Below are 21,630 nucleotides of genomic sequence, written 5' to 3' on the forward strand. Positions count from 1 at the left end.
TTTTTTTTTTTGTGGTAATGGAAGAGGCTCAAGCATTCTGGCTTACTACTCCTGTACCAGCTCAGGCCTTGGCAGTGCACTTGTCCTTGAACAAACCCTGCCCCTGCCCTTGGGTGGGCTCGTGTGTGGGGAGCACCAGCCACTACTTGTGTCCCCCAGGGATCAGTACTGGTCCCAGTCCTAGTCAGTGTCTTTACTGATGATCTGGGTGAGGGAATCAAATGCACCCTTAATAAATTTGTGGATGACAGTAAGTTGGGCAGGACTGTTGAAAGGATCTGCAGAGGGACCTGGACAGTCTGGATCAATGGGCCAAAACTAACTGTATGAGGCTTAACAAAATGACAGGTCACTTGTGTCACAACTCCCTGCAGTGCTGCAGGCTGGGGGAAGAGTGGCTGGAAAGGTGTCCCTGGGGATGGAGCTGGGGCGCTGGCTGACAGTGGCTGGGTATGAGCCAGGGAGAGCCCAGGGGGCCGAGAGGGCCGGTGTCACCCTGCCTGTGTCAGCAATAGTGTGACAGCAGGAGCAGGGCAGGGACTGTCCCCTGCGCTGGGCACTGCTGAGGGACAACATCGAGCACTGCTCCAGCTCTGGGCCCTCAGCTCAGGAAGGACATTGAGGAGCTGGAGAGAGTCCAGAGGAGGGAAATGGCGCTGGGGAAGGGTCTGGAGCACAAATCCTGTGAGGAGCGGCTGAGGGAGCCGGGGGTGAGAGGAGTTAAATGAAAGCAGGGGTGTTTACCCTGGAGCAAAGGAGGGCTCATCGCTCCGGACAGCTCCTGAAAGGCGGCGGCAGCCACACAGGGTCCGCCTCCTCTGCCGGGTAACAAGTGACTGGAGAAGACAGTCTTAAACTGCGCCGGAGGAGGTTTAGGTTGGACATAAGGAGGAATTTCTTCACAGAAACGGTGATCAGACACTGGAAGGGGCTACCCAGGGAGGTGTTGGAGCGGCCGTCCCTGGAGGTGTTTAAGGCAAGCCTGCACTCAGAGCCGTGTTCCAGCTGACACGGTGGTGCTCGGTCGCAGGCTGGGCTGGATGATCTGTCTCAGCGCTCCTTTCCAGCCGCACCGACTCCGCTTTTCCGGCACCGTGCGCCCGCATTGAGCGGGAGCTGCCGCAGCCCGTCCCGCAGGCCGGGGGCGGGCCGGCCGGTGTCCATGGAAACCGAGCGCACGCGGAGCGCCGCCCTCCTTCCCTCCTTCCCTGCTTCCCTCCTTCCCTGCTTCCCTGCTTCCCTGCTTCCCGCCGCCGCGATCGCCACCATGATGCTGCTGGGCCGCGGGCTGGACGCCAGGTACGGGCGCGGAGGGCCGGGAGCCCCGGGTGCGGCGGGGAGAGGCTCCGCTCCGAGCGGCTCCGGGGCCGGCGCGGGCCGGGGCGATGCGGGCCGGCCCTGCCCTTCCCTTCCCTTCCCAGCGCATCTGCCTCTGCCTTCCCGGCAAAGGCCGCGAAACTTTTCCAGGCCTAGTGTGCTCTGCAGAGATGGAGTAAAGATGCGCTGCCGATATTTGTTTGGACCTCTCGCGAATAATTCTGCGGACAATTCTAAGAGGTCGCGATAATGAGGGGGGAATAAAAACTTTTACACGCCCATATAAAAAAATGACGTGTTTCACATCCCAAAATTAAATACTAGTTGCATGTACTAATACTGTAAGATCTGAATTGTAAAGTGGGTGATTACGTCTTCCTCCTGGAGGGAAACACTTTCTGATATGAAGATCCTTCAAGAAAATAGGAAATATATACCTTTTATTGAAGATTTTATCAGGTACTATAATTTTGAAAAACAGCTATATTAGTGCTTAATGAAACTTTTACTTGCCTACTCTCCTGGTGAAACCATCCCTATTCAAGTGGTTCTGTGGTCCCACATTCAGTCTTGGAGGACTGAATAACTTCCTTGTTTGTTTTTTTAACCTTAACGGAATCTCTTTTAAACAGTCTTCCCCACAGCTTGCCATGAAGCAACCCAAAAACCTTGGGTTTTTGCCCAAGGCAGAACTTCGGCATGAAACACTTTTCCTGAAGTAAAGTTGTTCCTCATTTAAATTGATTGCACTGTTGCTTAGTCTAAAAGTACCAAATTTCTTCGATTTTTTCTGATCATCATGTATCCTGATACAAAGTCAGTATTTAAATATTGGTCAGCTTAAGTTTTTGTTTCTGTCCCATGTCAAGACAGTGGTAGGAGTGAATTCTCTTGCAGGGCATGCTAGCACTTCACATCCATAACCTTGTGTTACACCCTAGAGACTTCTTAGGAGCTGGTATGTGGCAGGTTCTGTTAGCTGAATTGTCTTAGAGCTGGTTCACTCTGACCAACAACTGGCATGAGTTCACATGACCATCAAATAATATAGGAATATGAAAGCAAAATACAGAGTGAAATATGTGAGTTACTGGAATGACTTATCTAAATCATTGGATCAAATAAATTAATTAGATATATGTAGTTTAAAAGAAAGTAATTTATTAGTGTAATGAATGTCCTTTCAGTGGTATTAGTGTTTTCACCTCTTGTGTCCATTCACTTTAATTCTCTGTAGTATTATCCTCTGCAGTGCAGTTTGGTAACTGTTTGCAATTTAAAGAACATTTAATACCTTTACCAATTTGACCTCTACTGCCTAATTTCTCCAGCCATTGCCTTGCCTGTTTAGATTGCAGGGTATTGCAGGAAGGGGTGGTCTTGCAGAAGTCTCGTTTGAGACTGCAGGTGTTACCACTGCATTAGTAACTAGTACTCATTACTAATGAGTAGTAGTGAGCTTTTGCTTAAATGCAGGAGGAAAGCTTCCAAGCAGATTTCTGTGATTTGGGTTTTCATCTATTGGATTATTAAGTGTAAATCAGCTTTTTTTGTTTGTTTGGTACTCATTTATAAATAAGCATATATTAACATCAGTTAAAACATTCTCTTTTTCAGAATAAATTTCTGCTTTGCACTGAAATGAGATATCCAAATTATTAATAGTATAATTATATCATTTTTCTTCTGTGCATGTTATAAACATTTCTGCCCTTCTTATTTTTCACTTGTTTTTCTTCGGTATCCAGGGACAAACAGACTAGACAAATGCAAGATGCTGTTTCAAATGTGGAAAAACATTTTGGTGAATTGTGCCAAATATTTGCTGGATATGTACGTAAAACTGCCAGACTACGAGACAAAGCAGATCTTCTAGTCAATGAAATATATGCATATGCAGCTACAGAGACACCAAACTTAAAAGTTGGACTGAAAAACTTTGCAGATGAATTTTCCAGACTTCAGAATTATCGCCAGGCAGAGGTACAAAATCAAAGCTGTACATGTTGTGTTTGCCATCTGAACTTTTCAGTTACTTATCTGTGATTAAAAGGGAAATCATGTTCTGCAATCAGAAGAGAAACAGGAGAAAACTCATCTAAATATATTAATGTCTGAGCAGGGTAGGCTGCCAAAGCATTCATCATTTACCTTCCTAATTACTTCAGGGAAAACTGCCTAAAATTAGTCCTGTTGAAGTCAGTAAAATTATACTTACAAACACTTAAAGTATTTGAAAAAGAGCAAGGTTTTTTTATTGGTCTTAGACTTTGGATTATGATTTATGGTTAATAAATATTCTTTTTCAGTTGTGTGACTTGAGTTGTCTAGCAGCAGCTGACATAAAATCAATCATTTTCCTTTTGCTTAGCATTATCAGAAATAGTATTGAAGAGGTACTGTCTGGGACCACTGTAGATTTCATAAGTTCTGCAGTTCAACATTAGAAGTACAAACTTGACTTGGACCATATATGATTATATAGTCACATTTCTGCTAGATGAGTGAGAGTGTAAAGAAAGGTGTTCATGCCACTTACACATTTATGTGTGGTGCAAGTCAAATTGTAACTTACGATGCAGAATTCCATATATTAAGATAAATTCATTCACATGTACTCAAACTAGTTTTTGGAGTATATATCTATTCTTTTAGTAGAACATAGAAAATGCCCATTTATATTTTGAACAGCTAAGACTATAATTCAAAGAAGAGACTGAAGTAGTTGACATTCTTTATGTCCTCAGATAGGACTTTTTTATTTTGGAGACCATTGCAAGTCATAATAACAAATATAATGTTTTTTATCTTGGAGAGCATTGCAAGTTCATAATAACAAGGTGGAAAAAGAAAACCTTTTAGAAGCAGTTAATATGGGAAGCAGAGATTTTGAAATGCAAGGAAAATATGTGGATCTTTAACAATCTATTTAGGGAGGGATTTTGAAGAAGTACTAAGAAACCTTACGGTGTGTGCAATTTTTATTTTTTCATAAGCTTTTATACATCTGACTCCAGCTGAGCCACATGTAGGTCCTTATGCTTCAATTGATGTAATAGCAAATTATCCTCTGTTATTAAATTTATATTGTGGCCAAAGGTAAATGTGAAGTCAGACTGCATGATCTCTCTGTTTTCATCATTCAACTGTGAACCTGTAATTTTGAGGTACATATGTAACAGCTTGAGTTTTGCTTTTGTTGATTTTAAATCTTTAAAAAAAAACTGGCATTTGGCCTACATATTCCTACTACGCCTGTCTGTAAACCAACATTGCCCTGTGAAAGAAAAAAGGCAGAAGCAGCAAAGGAAAAGAGAAGCTTTTAGTCTTTAAATCAAGATTTCCTTTGCTCCTGAAGACAAAATATATTATCTCAGCTTTGTTTCTTCTGGGCATCAAGTCACTTTACAGTTTTCCTGTATGCTGACAAAGTGGGCAAGAGAAAATAAGCTTATAAGAGTTATCAATTTCTGGTCTGTAGCTGCAGTGCTAGATATATAAATACTGAGGTGTGAGGTACCACATGTGGTAGGGTAAGATGGGCAGGTTATTTGGTAGGTCTGTAATATGTTGTTTAAAGCCTTACTGCCCTATTCCTTCCTATTCTATTGGCAGTTCAAGTGAAATTGTTTGACAGTAGATGGTATCAAGGAGAAATATTTGCTCAGCTGGCACAGATTTTGGCTGACTGGTGACTGCCTGCCAGTATAGAGGGAACTCCCTTCCCAGTAGACTATGATCTTGTTCTAATCTGGGTATAACAGTGATGGGCCATGGGACTCACTCATGGTCCAGAAGTCACTGGCAGATTATACTGGGGCCACTCAGACAGTTTTGTCAGATTTGACAAGCAGGTCTTATCCTGCTGCCTGTCTGACCATATGTAGCTGTTTTTCTGACTAGAAGAACTGAAACAAAAATTTAGAACCACTCATCTGTGAGAGCATTATACATTTTACATACCCTGTTTTTGGTATTTTTAGTGCACTCAGTACCAGTGATGCTCTTTCCATTATTTTTAAGAAGTGTTCCATTTTGTACAGTATAGTTAATAGCAAAGATTGCTTAGTCCCTAACCTATCAGTAAGTGTAGAGCAAATACACTGATCTTTACACAGAATCCAAGATGCAGTGTTGGATGTTATTTAGTACTCAGTTTGATGTATTCATAATTTTCCATGTTTCATTTATCCTGATCTAATTTTAAAAACAGAAATTCCACTAGAAATCAGCTTGAGCTATTCAGAAAACAAATTCCTTCTTGTTTAATCTACCTGACTGTAGTTCTACAAAATTTTAAAAAACTCTTATCCTAATATTTTTTCAGCATATATGGATTTAACTTGCAATAAGATGAGTCACTGTTAAATTAATTGTTTCCCATTTCTGCACACCATGGATATGGATGATTTTAGCAACCTTATGATTTCTTTTTGTAGGTTGACAGGCTGGAAGCCAAGGTTGTTGAACCTCTGAAATGTTATGGGACCATAGTGAAACTTAAAAGGGTAGGTTAAATGTGTTTTCTCACAAGGTACATTTCAGTGTCCTGGCCACTCAGTTGAAAACTTTCTTGTTTATGGAGAAAATTGTTCTGATTTTTCGTATTTCAGTTATCAGTTTAACTTAATTCTGCAGTTAGACATCTGAACTGAAGTTATACATATGTTGTAGGAAAGAGCTTTGATGTGAAGACAAGGGTATTCAGGGGCTTTGAGCACAAGCAAATGCTCAGAAGGGGCATTAGTATGAAACTTCCTGGACAGAGTAAATTCAGGACTTTTTATTTATAAATAATGTAATTTATTATTGTTTTATTTTGATGATGATGGTGATGATATTATTATTACTACTACTATTATTACTTTGGCTCTTACTCATCAATATGCTGCTTTTAACAGCTTTTCTTACTCAGAACTATGTTCTACATTAAAGTTCATAACTTAGAAAACACATTTGAACCTGGTAAGTAGGTAGTGTCCTAAATCCCCTTCTGTTAAGTCATCATGATGACCTGAAGATACACAAAAATATGAGCTCTCTTCATTCACTACATTTTCTAAACAATGTTTATAGGCATTCAAAACATTCCCTTAAAATATCTGTAAGTTTCTTTCCTCCAGGAAGGATAAACTTGAGCAAGTAATTTTTAATAAGCAGGTACAAAAAGTAATAGTAAATAAATAATACTTGTATCTTATACATAGATTACCTTAATCCTGCAAACTCAAATCTGTAATTGATGTATATGTCTGTGCCATAATCTGTATAAATCAAAGTCTTAAATTATTATTATTATTATTATTATCATTATTGTTATCAGCAGATGGTATTTTACAATACAAAAACAAATCTTGTGGTGTGTTCATCATTATTAATTTGAGTAGATTGTGGCATTGCATCTCAAGCAAGCAGTTTTCCTATGTCTATGTTGTGTTTTCTTCCATATGGTGAAGAACCAAGTAGTCTTTGGAACTTACTGCACAGTTATCTTATTTAGTGGTTAGAGAAATGATTGTGAAGAAAATGCATCCTGCACTTGAGTAGGACTACCCATGGGAGTCCTTAGCAGAGCTATAGACTATAGAGCTTAAAACCTGGTATCTTAATGGTCACTCTGAAACTCAGTTTGTGAGATCTAGAACTAGGTACTTTGCAGGATATAAATTTTTAGGATGGAGGACAAGTTCCATATGTTTGTGGCAGTAGGGTTGCTGAGGAGACACAAAACATTACAGCAGTGCCTTGAGGTGCACTGCCACTGATAACCAGTAATACTGGGGACAGAAGCAACTGAAATCAAGTCATTGCTTGCATCAGTGAATTGAATTTCCTGTGGTCTTTGCCTTGCAGAATGTCAGAAAGCATTGCATAATGTTTATTTTAGCTACACAAGAGCATTTTTAAACTGTAGATGGGATCAACTATTTTACCAGTTTACCTTTGAACTGAGACAGAGTTCACTAAAGATGTAAGCCATTAAATAGTTGGGGTTTTTTCCCACTGCACGTTAACCATAAACCTTGGTTAAAACTTCAACTGCCTGGTCTTCAGTTATCATCTATAATCACTGGATATATTTAGTGACAAAGGAAATTTTGTCACTCATGTAAATGCAGCACAAGCTGGTAGTTCTAGGACTGCTTTAGCTGACTAAGTAAAATCAGGCAGAGTATGTCATTATAGCTACTTTCTATAAAGGGGATGTTCTCACTGCTGCTTACTTACTGGATCTGTTCCAGGAGCTACACAGCACCACTTCTGGGCTTACCTAAAAACAAGTATTGCTTTTTCTGTGGTGTAAGTCATCAATGTCCTGTGCTTCTAAATGCTTTATAGAGGCCCAGGTCAGTCAGAGTAGTGTTTTCCTTTTTCTGCTAATGCAGGAAAATTACTTTATTCATTGCTCTGGTTTACAATGCTGAAGCTAGTTTTAGCTTCAGTGGAAGCAAAAGCTGTATTCTTGTCCTGTAACACAGCTTAAATGTAGGAAGTGAGGATTTCTTTCTGTTTCATTGTTCTATATATCAATCTTCACTTCTCTGCTTTTTGGCAACTCTGTTCCTGGTTCCTTTTCTTCATGTAAAGCAGGACATCATAAAACCAAGGTGATCCACGAGCAGAAGGAAGGATTGATTTGCTTTAATAACTTCACTGACTAAAGCAGGTAACAGTACAGGGATGAGGCTCTGCCAGCTCATTGTCTGATGGATGAATTGTAGCTGTAGTTCTGTATTATTTGAAAATAAATAGGTGACCAGAGTTCTTATGTGTGACTTGAATTCATAGTTAAAACCTAGAGGTACTATTATTAATTTTATATTCTTTGTAACTTTTATCTCATTGCCTATTCCATTCCACTTTTTCTTGAGTGTAACTAAAGCATATTTTCCAAAAACATGTCAAAGCTTGGTCCAAAGAAATTGGAGGTGAAGGCAGGACTGTTGGTGGTAGTTAGTGCTTAGTTGATGATTGTGGTGCTTTGTTTTGTTTTAAATGAAAGACTTCATGTGATCTTGTTATATGCTCCACTGAAGTGAAAGAGCTCTGTAATGCTCTGGGGTTTTTTCTGGATATTTAGATGCTAGTAAAACAATTTCTTTTTTTTTTTTTTTTTTTTTTTTTTTTTTTTTTTACACCTTGATTCTTTCACCATAAACAGCATTTTCCCCAGCTTTTTAATATTTTTATAGGGTTTTTTTCTGTGCTCTTTTCTTGGACAAAATATGCATGTAACTGGGCCATACTTTTGTACATCCAAAACTTGTACACAGCTTCACCACTACAGCCATAGTTGCACTATTTCTTTGTCACACTTTGACTAGAAGAGAAATATGTTTCATGATGGCTGTTGCTACAGAAAACCAGGGTAGAGGACGGAACAGTTCAGCCCCTGTAGGTATTTCTAAAGTCACTACATGCTAGAAAGAAAATACTGAATTTAATCATGGTAACTCTAGAACTTTGCATCCTCAAGTACACTTTGCATAAAGTCAGAACCCTTTCATGCCACAGTGTTGAATCTGATTGACTGTTTCAAATGGGCCCAGAAAATCAGTGTTAACAGGGCTCAGTCATTAAATAGTACTAAGCATTCAGCTGTGACCATTAGAAAACTTTATTGTTTCAAAAATAAATATGTTCTTTTCTCTTTCTTCACCTTTAACATTTACAACTGGAAAAAAAAATTTAAAATTTCTATTATTTTTTTCTTGTAGCCACATGGTTTTCATAAAAACAGAAGGCCTTTTCAATAGTCTTTGACCTTAGAGGTGGTATAAACAGCAGTAAAATCAGCTTTGATGGGCTGAAGATTAAGTTGTTTTTATTATCAAAAGCCATTCTTTGTCCCTAGAGATGAAGCAAAATGACAGTTACATACACAGACACACAGACAGCAAGGACAGAAATGAGGAATAAAATGCATGTTTTGAGCCTGACCTCGTTATTAAAGGAACACACAGCACTGTGAAACTTGGCAATCTTCTGCTTGTCACTGAGTAGTAATCTGGTCACAGGATCACAAAACTTCCTGAAAGACACATTCTTAGTTGCATATCCTTCTGAGTGATGGAGACGCACAAGCATTAAAATCCAAGGAAGGAGCACAGACAGCTTCCCAGTATGATAGTTTCTAATAGCTCTAACTCCAGTCTGGAGTAGTAAATACATGGGAAGTGATATTTTTAGAGTAAAATGTCATTTGAAATGCATGCCAAATCCTGCCTCAGATTTTGTTAGACTTTTAGACTGTATTTCTGCTTATTCTAAACTACTGCTTCTTTCAACTGAAATAATCAAAATTAATGACTTTTTTCATACCAGCATCAGTGAAGTAATAAATACTTCACTGATAATCTTACAGTCTACTAAATAAAGTTTGCAAAACACAGTTTTATAGCATCTACAAAAATTTGTGACAACTGGTAGATGAACATTCTTAAATTGTCACAGGTCTTCTTAGAAGTACATACTTTGGAAACATACTTCCTAGAAGTATATACATCTCCTTTGAAATGGAGCAAAACCAGTTATCAACAGTTTCCACCTTTCCTAGATCACTTGTTTTATCTTCTCCAGCTACATCATTATTTGGATGTATTTTGTTTCAAATGGTTTTTAAAACTTTACTGAGTGCATATATATAAATATGCAGTTTAACCCTTTCAGCCATAGAATTCCTATGGTACCTTGTAGCACAGAGTTGTTTAGGTTGAAAAAGACTTCCATGATTATTGAGTTCAACCATTAGCCCAGCACCACCTGTTCACCAGTAAACTGTGTTCCCAAGTGCCCTATCAACACCTTTATTGAACACTTCCAGAATGGCAGTTCCATCAGTTCTCTGGCAGGGCTATTCCAATGCCTGACCCCCCCCTCCAGTGGAAAAAAATTTCCTAATATTTCACCTAAACCTCCCCTGGTGCAGCTTATATGTCCTCATCCTGTCAGTGGTTGCCTGGGAGGAGAGACTGACCCCCACCTGGCTACAGCCTCCTTTCAGGGAGTTGTAGAGAATGATATGGTTCTCCCTGAGCCTCTTCCAGGCTAAACACTTCCAGATCCCTCAGCCACTCCTCATCAGACTTTTGCTTTAGCCCCTTCAGCAGCTGCAGTGACAGCAGTTATATTTTCTTCATGACCTCTTCTTGGTACTGACTGCTGCCTGCTTTGCTTTTTTCTTTAATTGTGCCATTTTATTTAATGCTGCTTTTATTTCTAAGTACCACATTTATTCTATTGCTAAGTCAGAAATGAGTCTGCCTTCTTAATTTTTTGGGGTCTCAGCTTGTGACCATCTGCTGTACTTTTCATGTAAAGCTGTGAATATCTTTTACTTTCCTTCTCCACATTTTAAATTATAGCATATGTTATAGGGAGTTGCACAAGGTGCTAAGCTCTGTCTCCACTGAGTTATCTTTCAGAGGATCAATTAACAGATCACTAAAGTCTGTTTCTATTCAAAGCAGAAGTTTTGTCCGTGTTATCTAGACAATGCATGTATGAAGGAGAGCATATTTTGTATTATCCTAGATGTATTTCAAACATGTCTAAAATGTTTTATTTCCAGGATGATCTTAAAGCAACTTTAACAGCAAAGAACCGAGAAGCCAAGCAACTGTCTCAACTGGAAAAGACACGCCAGCGGAATCCATCAGACCTACACATTATTGTATCCTGCATTTCTAGTCACTATGAGAAATATTTTTAAAATTTCTTGGGAACTAAACTGTTATGTTTAGGAAGTAGTAGAAACAATAATGCTCCTTAGAGGACTGTTTCCAATACTGAATCTTTTCTTAAACTTCATGAAGAGTTACAGCTGCTACAGAACAGTAGTTACTCACTTTTGAATTGAAAAGAAACTAGGAATTATTTGATATGTTTATGCAAGAGCGGTAGGCATAAATTACATCTAGGAATTTGGAAGTTTTTGAAAGTAAGTGTAATCAGACAATTTCATTTTTATTTCTGTAAATTTATTGTTTTATTATTTTTCTCCCTGCCGTTTTGGTAATTGTGCTTCATGATACCTAGATGGGATATGAGTTTTCTCCAGCTGCATGAAAGGATAAGTTGTTATTCTGTTAGTAGAATTAGACTCAGTTAGACTACTCTTCCTTTTCCAAAGACCAGTCACCCACTCCAGTATACTATTCTGCATCACAGCAGGAAAAATTCAGCCTCCTTTAAACTGAATTAGAATTTTCATTAAAATCTCATCAAAGTTTCAAATTTTGAAGCAATCAGAATCTAGAGAATGCCAAAGTAAATGGGATCGAGGCAATGCTACTTCAGTCCCTTTATGCTTATGTATTATGATAGAGGACCTAGGTTCGTGCTGTTTACTTTTTATTACATTTTAGTGTTGGACTTTGGAGTTAAGCAGTCCTGTTCATTGTTGGATTTTATCAACTCTATTTCAGAACTTCTTTCTAGTGACTGGGGCATGAGACTGTAGGAAGAGTGAAAATTACTCTGTTGGTCAAACAGAACACAGAGGAAATACATTTTATTTTTGTCTTTGTCAGAGAATATCCATTTCATATTAATCAAATCACTTAAATCAAGTCTATACTAATTTGAATTTCTTGTGTAATAAAGACAGATGTGTGTCAGCCAAAGGGTTAGAACTTGAGCTGTGTTGCAAAGTTCTTTTGGAATTAGGGAGTAAATAATTCACCAAAGGGAGACTAGTCCCATTTTTCTCCATCAGGCTAATTCCCATTTCATTTTATGGGTATGTCACTGGCACCTAGTTAATTTCTTGTTTCTTTTCTAAACTTCTCCCAAATACTGTTCTGTGACTTAGCTTCTTCTAACACCTGTTTTCTGTATTTGAGGTTTTGCTTGAAGAGTTACAAAATCTCAGTACAGTCAGATTCTGCAGATGGCAAAGGCACCAAATGCCTATTTGCATTTTAAAGTGATTGACACAAAATGCATAAAAAGGTTTTGGGAGCAGGAATGTATTCATTTGCTTTTGAGGGTGTGTGCAGGTCAGCTTTCAGGTCTGACAGAGGCTTTCCCACATCAGAGCATAGCAGCTGGGCTCCTGCAGAGGTTCTCTTATTCTTGAGCAACTGCAGTGTTGCAGCAGTGAACAACTTTGGCCACAGATAGCAAAGGATCTGTACTCACTCCCATCTTACAAATGAGGTGTTAGCAAAACTTTGAAAAGAAAACATTACCAGATTTTTAAAAATATACTTCTGTAAATCAAAATTGATTTTTTTTTTCTGAAGAAGTCTGCTAAACTGTAAGTTGCCTGATTTTTACTTTATTCTTTTAAAAACAAATAACCAAACCCTCAGTCCAAAACAAACAGCTGTCCTGAAATGTTTTGGCCTATATACTTGAATTCTAGCAAAGCTCTAAAAAACTGTACATCTTACAGCCAGAAGCTTCAGACAGCATAATAATAGCACTAAATGTACAGACATTTTGAAACAACTAAGGTAAATATTTCATGGTATACAAAAAGTAGACATGAAAATGAACATGTCCATGAATATTGATTTTTACATTGCCATTTTTTCCTTTACTATTATTTCCAGTCACAGGTGAGTGGTCAGAAGAGAAAATACCAAACTGCTGTTGTCAGAATTATGCAGGCTCGGCGACTTTAGACACTTCACTCTAAAACAACCAGAATTGCTCCCCAAAGCATATCTGCACAAATTATGTTCAATCTAAGATGTATTGAGGAGATGTATTTGATTATCATAGAAATAACATACTATATTTGTATGTCTAAGGGCTGTGTATGCATAATAGCTGCCATCATTTACAGAGTGACTGATTGAAGAAACTGAAAATACACAAAATCTCTTTTCTTCCCTCATGTGGTTTGGGCAAAATCAAGAGAGATGAACATGTGACCTTATGTACTACTGAAGATCATTATCAATTTTGTTTGCCCCATAGTGGCAGAAATGATTTTAGGCTGCTTTTGAAAGGAGATTGTTTCAAATTTAAAGTCCTGTAAAAATAAGATTAGCAGATTACAATCAAAGAAGTGAATAAAGCATGCCTTATGCCGTAGGTTTCTATATGTGTAATGCTGAAAGCTAGATCACAGGAACTGAACCTGTGGTGTCTTTTTCCATTAAAGAAAAAATCCTCTCTTAAGCTGCAGTTTTGTAGAAATGGGAAGAACCCTACAACTTGGATACAGTACTTGATCCATATACTACTTTCAAATCTCATGACCATATAGATTTTTGATAATACTTACTGACTGAGCCTGTAAGTATCACTAGTGTACGATGTTTGACCAATAATGTATGGAAAATAACAGAAGTTTAGACCCAAATCTTGTACATTTCAAGTGCAAGCTTTCATAATTGTATATTGTTAATTTGTAATAGTACACAGTTCTCAGACTTGACTTAATCAGAATAGTTTCAATATCTTGAATTAAATGGTAGTGGACTTTATAGAAAGTTCATAATTAAATCTAATTAAAATGCTTTCTGTACTAACAAAATAAGAAATACTGTGTATTTATGTGTTAGGAATTGGTTGATGTGTCCCGTTCCCATTTAAATATGTTAAGTATGTTCTTTATATTTTAATAATACAAAAATATTAAAAACAAAATACCTGAAATGCATTTGAATATAAAAGTATAATAACTCTAGCCTGCAAGATTGAGATATTTACAGTATAAGTACATTAGTTCCAGCTTCTCCTATAGCTCTCTATTTAAATAATTTAATTTGTAAAAACTTAGTAAGATGACGTTCAGCACACTATACTGCAAAAGATTCTTTCTGGACCCAGCAGGTTGATCTGCAGTAGAAAACAAGGGGTGATCTTTTCCTGCTCACCCACCATTCTAGCCTGTGCTGGCTGAAGTACCTAAACCCAGTCACTGTGTTGCCAAGGGGGTGTCAGGGCTGGCTCAGTAAAACTATCACATGATTATTACAGAAAATGAATCAGGGCAGAGGGACTTTCCTGACTGGCTGCAGCTCATCATTTTTCATGTTTCACATCAAAGTCACAACAGTGTAGAAGGCATCTTTATGTATTCATAAAGCTACAGATTTCAAGTAACACAGGTATTGTTTTGGAAACTCAGACTTAAATGTTCTTATAGCAATCACAGCAAATAGCTTTGTGTCAAATGCAAGACTAATTTCACCTCCGTGTTACTTTACCAGGCTGAAACTGAACTGCAGAGAGCGACACTGGATGCTACTCGAACAACTCGGTACTTGGAGGAAACCATTGATAATTTTGAGAAACAGAAGATAAGGGACATAAAAGTATGTGTGCTCACATTTCATCTTCCATAATAAAATTACTATAGTTAGTCAGGGGCAAGATTAGTAACATTCACTGAAATGCAAATGTCATGCTATTTCTGAATATTCCACAGAATTGTAAATTACAAACCTGTATAGAATCTACAGATAACTCATCCTCAACCTGTTATAAAAAAAAGACTGTCTTCAAAATAGCAAAACTTCTGAATAACTGCATCTTGTGAATACTTATTGGAGATTATCAAGTGACTTTTCAGTAAGATGTTATTCCTGATAGGTTTCCTCTTTACTTTTGAAGTATTTATTTAGAATTTATTATTAAAATAATAATAATAAAAATTAATAACAGTATATTATATAATTACAATGCATATTATATTATTAATTATCATGCATAAGTGATAGCCCAGCCAGCATTCAATTTCTAAAATTCAGTCTGACTACTTAAAAGTACTAAGTATCATGTATTTATTTGTATCATATAAATACCAAACACAATAATTTTTTGAAGTACAAATATACTTTACTGCATTAAGCAAATTTTTCTTTTCATTTGCTTTCAGAACATATTTTCTGAATTTATAACTATTGAAATGTTGTTCCATGGGAAAGCTTTAGAGATATATACTGCTGCCTACCAAAATATCCAAAATATTGATGAAAATGAAGATTTGGAGGTAAGAGAGATTTACTTTTCTGTTTACTTCCTTCATAAAAGCAGTTTTCACAGTTGGAGTACCCGTCTCACACAGAAAAATGCAACAAATATTTCAGGTTCCCAGAACAAACCCATGTATACTAAGTCTCTTTTTTGCACTTCTTCAGCAAGAGCATGCAGGTTTATAATCTCAGAGAACAAAAACAGAGAGCAACTGCAATGGCAATCTGATCTTTCCCACAAAACTCAGAAAAGAGACTCACAAAATTACCTGCCACTCCAAGCTCAGCTGACCTAGTTTTTAAAGAACACTTCTGTAGTGAGTCTTGCTCTAAAGATGCACTTAGGAAAAATCTTATACTGCTGTGATAAGATGATGTAAAGACTAATTACATTAAAGATTAATTAAAGATCTCCTTCTAACTTGAATTCTGTTTGCTTGTTTCCATCTTATAATCATCTTTATTAGGCTGTTCTAGACTTAAGAGACATTTGTTATTTACTGGCAGTAACCAGCTTCCAGTCACCCTTTTCTTTTCTATTTGAATTATAGTCTCTCCCAAAATGTGCTTTTCAGTCCTTTATTAATTCTTGCAGTTCTTCTAGATGTTGGGCCTTTAAACTTAACATCATTGAAATGTGTGTTGTGTATATGTGTTTGGTTTAGCAAAACAGTTGAATAATTTTCAGTCTTTTTTTGTAAAAGGGGTTCATACTTCTAGCTTAGCCTGAAACTCAATTATATGTTGGTGGGAAACTATTGCAGTTTTCGCTGTTCAAATGCCCCCAAACTTCAGAAGAATGTTTACCTTGACCACATAAATATGTTGATATGTCTCAGGTTAAGCAAGGACATTGTTTCAGCTAAAAGTGATCAGTCCAAACTACAGCTGATGTGCATCTCTAGATTAGGTTTCACTGTCCAATGCTGCATTTCTGCAAGCTTCAGTCTTGGTGATTCCTAGCTTGCAAGCATCTAAGTCCCAGCTTTCTCCATTTGATTAGGTTTTTCGGAGCTCACTTTATCCACCAGACTATCAGTCTCGCTTAGACATAGTTCGTGCCAATTCCAAGTCCCCCCTGCAAAGAACTGGCTCCTCAAAATCTTCAGTGAGAACAGCACAGGTAAGAAAAACATTACATTGTAAATCACTGTATTAAACCTCTACTTAAGATAATCTTTTAGCTAAAGCACATGGATCCACTGTCTTTACACAGTTCAGGACCATCAGAAATGTAAAGAAACTTTCAGTAACTTTTTAAATATCGTATTAAGCTCTTGATAATGCAGCTTTATCCTTGATGGGAAAAAAACCCCTCAGCTTTTAAAGCTGTGTTGCTTAATTATGACAAATGCCATTTCCAGCAATACTTGGTCTTCTATCAACAAACTGTAGCATCTTGCAGAGAAGAGATCTAGGAGCTTATTTGAAAGAGTAGTGGCATTCTTTAAGTACTTGCATATTTCTAGTATTCAGATTCTAGAGTGTGGCCTCTCTACCAGATCCTAATCCAGACTAGTGATACCTTCTAGCTAAAGAGCAAACCCATGACCAACAGACCCCTCCTTTTATACTCTGAAAAATCACAGCAGGTGAGGAAAAGGATGATAAAAATGAGTGAAACAGTTGAAGACAGTGCCACTGTTTTTAGACCAGTTACCTTGCAAATATCTTTTCCACTTGTTTATAGCAGTGAACTTGTAGACACTGTAAAATGGCTAAATTACTTTTAATTTACTGCAACTGTAATCCTGTAACTACAAAGCCACATTTAAGATTTATGTCATACTTTTCTTCTTTGAATAAAATCATGCATTGATATTGTAGTAAGGAAAACCCTTCTTGACTTTGTACACACTTTATACCTTCTCTGCTCTCAATACAAAACACATCAGTACCACAGTTGAGCTGTTCTACTGTTTAAAGTATGAGTTGTGTCATCTAAAGAGATAGAACCTAGTGATTCAGTGCATGAAGTACTACCTTTACTAACTTGCCAGTCCTATACTCCAGCAAATTTTAAGTTCAAGCTACTTCACAAAATATAAGAGAGAAAAAAAAACACAAACCAAGAGAAAACTGGGTATGTATATGGATTTCTCCCAGAGGTGAAGTGGAACTCCATTTTTACTAACTTGCAAGTTAACCTTTCTCATTTCCTAGACTGCTGTCTTAATTATAACTTTGGGTGTTAGTGTTCTCATAACCTCTCACTTACCTGAAAAGAACAGGAAGTCATCTAGACCCAGAGGGAAACTGCAGTGCAATTCAAAATAAGGTCGTCTTACTTGGCTGTGCAGAGTGTCTGCAGAGGAGGATCACATGGCAGAAAAAAGGAGTGGAACACCCTACTAATGCAGTTACCATAGGGCAGTGAAGGGCAGCCCTTCCTGATTCTGTAAATAGCATGGAACTGAATTATACTAAGGCCTCTAATCTTTGGAACCACCAAACAGCTCATAGGGGAAAAAAATGCTGCATTCAGAAAAACTTTCAGCTGACTTGTTTTATCTTTTCTGTGGATCTTTCACTCTGAAAGGTTTGACAAATCTAATTTCCTACTACACAGTAATCCTTTACTGTCTGTAATATGGTACGTTGCAATTTCCAATGTCAAACAGTATAAATAAAGTGGGGAGAAGTTCACAGAATCACATGGCCCAAATCTGTGGGGCAGGAGAGGACAGACAGACACACACAAACACTAACCTGTAGGTGGAGGACAGTGTGGGAAGTCACTGCATACCAGATAAAATAAAGTGTGCCAGTAACACAATTCCGGTCTTTTCAGAAGATTTAACACATACCATCCTTAAATTTATTTCTGGCTCTGTGGACTAACTTTTTGTATTATCTTTATGTTAAAAATCTAAAGTACTCCTTGAGCTTGATTCATTTTCTCACAAAGAGCTCTGTCCTCCATTTTACAACACTTCACTTGGCAATTTATCCTCAATGTTTTGGTTTACCAATTCAGGTTGGTATATCTTATATCTTAGAACTACAGCAAAACAGAATGATCTTTTCCAGATATTTTAAATCAAACTTAATTCCATAGGTTTTATCTATATGCATTAAATATAACAAACTTTGCAATGATACTCTATAGGACAGCAAAGTATCATTTGAACCATTACTGAAAATGTCTGCATGTGAATGTTCCAACACTAAGATGTGGAGAAAATTGCCATGCTCCTGTAGTAGCAGCTGCAGTAAAACATGGAGCTGAACTGCTTAAGCAAGGACAGTCATCACCTACATGCAACTGATAGAATTAATTTTTACATAAAATTATTTATGGTCGACAAATTATCATACTCTTCTTTTGCATTAAGGTACAGAAAACTAAATTCAATACTGGTATGTTTTCTTTGGCACAATAACTTGGATTTAAACTGCGGATTTTCTTTTCCCCACTTTCCTTCAGAAATATGATGCAAGTTCAGCTGAAGAATTTCACATGCCCTGAACTAGAAAATAAAACTTAGAAAATTAGTCTATCCCAGTAACATTCATTTCACCTTAACAGGCTCAATCTGCAGCATTCCTTAAATTCCAATTACAAATCACTGCCATTGTCTCTTTCTTCTTTCACAGAATAAGAGACTGCTGCTTCAGACATTTCAACACAAGTTAACCCAGCTTCACCCAATGATTAACTCCATTTTCTGTTGTGTTCAGGAATTTGTAAGCAAGTATTTGCTTTGAGCTAAATTATGTACTTTGTAAGCATCAACAAGACTAAGGATTTTTCTGCTATTATAAATTCAATGACTACAGTTTGCTTTATGCACACGCAGAAAAAAAAACTTACATTGCATATGTGGCTGTATGAATTATAACATCTCAGAAGTCAATTTAATAATGAGCATTTAAGGACTTTTAAAATAGGGAGTTGTTTAAAAAAAAAGGCAAGCTCTGTCTTCAGTACAGAAGTCTTTATTATATAATTGCATGTGAGAAGACACAAACTATAACCAAAATTAGAACTGCAGATGCCCTCAGAGAACTACTGAACCTGAAAAAAATTTTCAAAAGCATTCCAGATGACTTGGATAACTGTCTTCAATGCTCTATTTCTCACTGCGGAAGAAAAAAAAAAAAAAAAACATGTCCTTCTTAAAATTGTAAATGTTGCATTGTCTGTGAAGAATCTATCTTCAATAGAAATTAGATTGAGTCCTCATTAAAAAAAAGTACAGAATGCAGAATCTGTCAAATGAGAGGAAGCTCGGCAGCAGGCACTTGTTTTTAATGTTTGATGAACCAAAAAGAGGAGTCACTCTAAAGGCAAGCAGTGATGGGCAGGGAAAGAAGTTCATCTATTTTACTAAGTTTGTCAAATTCATTCTTGAAAACAAGAAAGTAAAAAGTTTAGAGTACCATAGTTTTGAGCTTTTAACTGAAGAGGTCTGATGTTTTCAAGATAGATTAGGTCCTAATACTCATCTTCAGCCTGCTGTTTCAACAGCCAACCCAAGAAGAAAGGGATTTGCATCTTATTTTTAGCAATAATTGGATAAAAATACAATTTTCCCTATCCTGTAACAGTTGTCATGGACTACATGGATTTCAGCTTTTAAAAATCATTATAGTATTTTTATCCTGTGTCACTTATCTTTCCATTGGTGTGCATGTTATGAAGAGTTAATAAATAAACAACTTACTCCCTCCCACAAATAAAAACCTTTAAGACATTTAGACTGAAAATGCCAATGGAGAATTATTTTTTGTTTACAGAAAATAAACAGTTGATATACTTTTGTTGGATTTTTGTTCTAGCAGATTTCCCGCAGAGTGCCAAGAAGAGATGAAGAAGAGGACGAGGAGGAAGATGATGATGATGAAGAGGAGGATGAGGAGGATGAATTTGATGCTACTAAGGAAGTGAGATAACAAAGCTGTTCTAAGAAGTTTTTTTTTATTAAGGGGGGAAAAAAAAAAACCTTTACCTAAAGGCTTTTTTATGTTAGATCTAAAATTTCACTGGGGCTATTTATTTAGAATTCTAGCAGGAGCAAGAATCAGCACTGCTTGTAGAGTGCCAGACAACAAATGACTGGTTTGAAAGAATGGAAAAAAATCCACTGAAAGTGGACAATTTCAGTAGCTAGAAAATTAAATATTTAAATAGATGCTTGTATTATATTTGCATAGATGTTATATTGCAATCACATTTGCTTAAACTTAGGTGATAAAGTGTCCAAAAACTGCACTATGCTTTCAAGCATTTACAAATACTGTTTTCTTGTTACTTTGCCAACATATTACCTCTCTAGCTATACACCTCTTGAATTTATTAAGTACTTTAGCTGTAACTGTTATAATTTCATTTATACATCCTACAGTAACTGTAGTAGTTAAGAAACTGTTTGCAGCAACATGTTTAGATTTCATTTTGCTATCCCCAATGGATGGTAGAAGGCAGGATGAGGTGTACTTTTATTTTCCTCAGGCTTTCATCAGGTACAGATGACTTTTGATTCCTTTATGCGTACAGAAAGAACAGTCACAAATAAGGACCTGGCCCAGTATCTTATGTTCAATCTGCTGCTCTGCTTTTAAATAAAAGTGCCTTCATGATAAAACTAGTGGATATTTTATGTAGTTGATGTTTATTATATTTGTCGACGTGCTATACCATAGTTCAAACATAAGAGTTTGAACCAGTAACAGTTCAGTTACTGGTTCCATCAAATATACAAGAAATTACACCTTTTGAGTGTAATTTCTTACCCTGTTTGAAGATAGAGGTTACATGTGTTCATTTTTAAGTGTATGGTTGTCTGTCAGAAAGCTGCTACCACACTGATCACCTCCAGCTTTAGTATCTGCTTAAACTTCTGACTTAGAAAACAATTCAAAGTTATAACAAAATCTTATTTCAGTTACAGAAATAAACCAAGTGCATTTATAATATTGATGCTGCTTTTGTCCACTGTTGCAAAGTACACAAAGCATACCTGTTTTGACATGAAAAAATAGGTTTTGCCAAAAATTAATGTGATGAAAGTTAGTAAAAAGTTCACAAAATGGGGTTGTTTTAAACCCAGAAAATAATTTTACACCAGCCTTACATACCATTGATATTGAATTACTGCTGGCAAGGAGTAAATACCAATGAGCAAAACTTTCAAAAGTAGCTATGTAATTAATTCCCATCTATTTCAGCAACTAAGGCACATCAATAAATAGTTGTATCACATCAGAATTCTGGTGATCACCACTTTATCATTTCACATGCAATGAAGTAGTCCATCTCCAAAACAGATGGCTAACTTCATAACAATTTCAGCTTTTTATATTATATACATAGATATAAATAGCAAATATTTTTGTACTAGGCTTTGAGAAAGCAATTCTGAAAAATGGCAGTTTT

The 21,630-nt window shown here is 36.9% G+C and overlaps 1 protein-coding gene and 1 long non-coding RNA gene across 5 annotated transcripts in view; both read left to right on the forward strand.

Annotated features, from left to right (window-relative positions):
* Positions 1 to 21,630, forward strand: part of LOC306799146 — a 177,905-nt gene that overhangs the window by 101,080 nt on the left and 55,195 nt on the right. The gene's annotated exons all lie outside the window — the stretch shown is intronic.
* CIBAR1 (CBY1 interacting BAR domain containing 1) lies at positions 1,106 to 20,839 on the forward strand. 4 transcript variants are annotated; one of them, XM_079299753.1, is made up of 9 exons: positions 1,142 to 1,299; positions 3,066 to 3,300; positions 5,757 to 5,825; positions 10,889 to 10,990; positions 14,487 to 14,591; positions 15,155 to 15,268; positions 16,255 to 16,374; positions 20,034 to 20,138; positions 20,707 to 20,839. In XM_079299753.1, exons 1-9 carry the CDS (start codon positions 1,163 to 1,165, stop codon positions 20,725 to 20,727), a joined length of 1,008 nt encoding a protein of 335 aa, XP_079155879.1. In that variant the 5' UTR covers positions 1,142 to 1,162; the 3' UTR covers positions 20,728 to 20,839. The 4 variants fall into 4 exon arrangements, with proteins under 4 accessions (XP_079155882.1, XP_079155879.1, XP_079155880.1 ...); XM_079299754.1 differs by having other exon boundaries at positions 20,037 to 20,138; XM_079299756.1 differs by lacking the exon at positions 16,255 to 16,374 and having other exon boundaries at positions 1,106 to 1,299.

The sequence above is a fragment of the Erithacus rubecula genome, assembly GCF_903797595.1.
Source record: "Erithacus rubecula genome assembly, chromosome: 3".
Classification (NCBI taxonomy): Eukaryota; Metazoa; Chordata; class Aves; order Passeriformes; family Muscicapidae; genus Erithacus; species Erithacus rubecula.

Bases quoted from the DNA above. Each gene is read 5' to 3' on its own strand.
- CIBAR1 (XM_079299753.1), top strand. From the start codon at position 1,163: ATGGAAACCGAGCGCACGCGGAGCGCCGCCCTCCTTCCCTCCTTCCCT. The intron at 14,592-15,154 runs GTATGTGTGCTC...ATTTGCTTTCAG, and splicing joins AGAAGATAAGGGACATAAAA to AACATATTTTCTGAATTTAT. The intron at 16,375-20,033 runs GTAAGAAAAACA...TTTTTGTTCTAG, and splicing joins CTTCAGTGAGAACAGCACAG to CAGATTTCCCGCAGAGTGCC.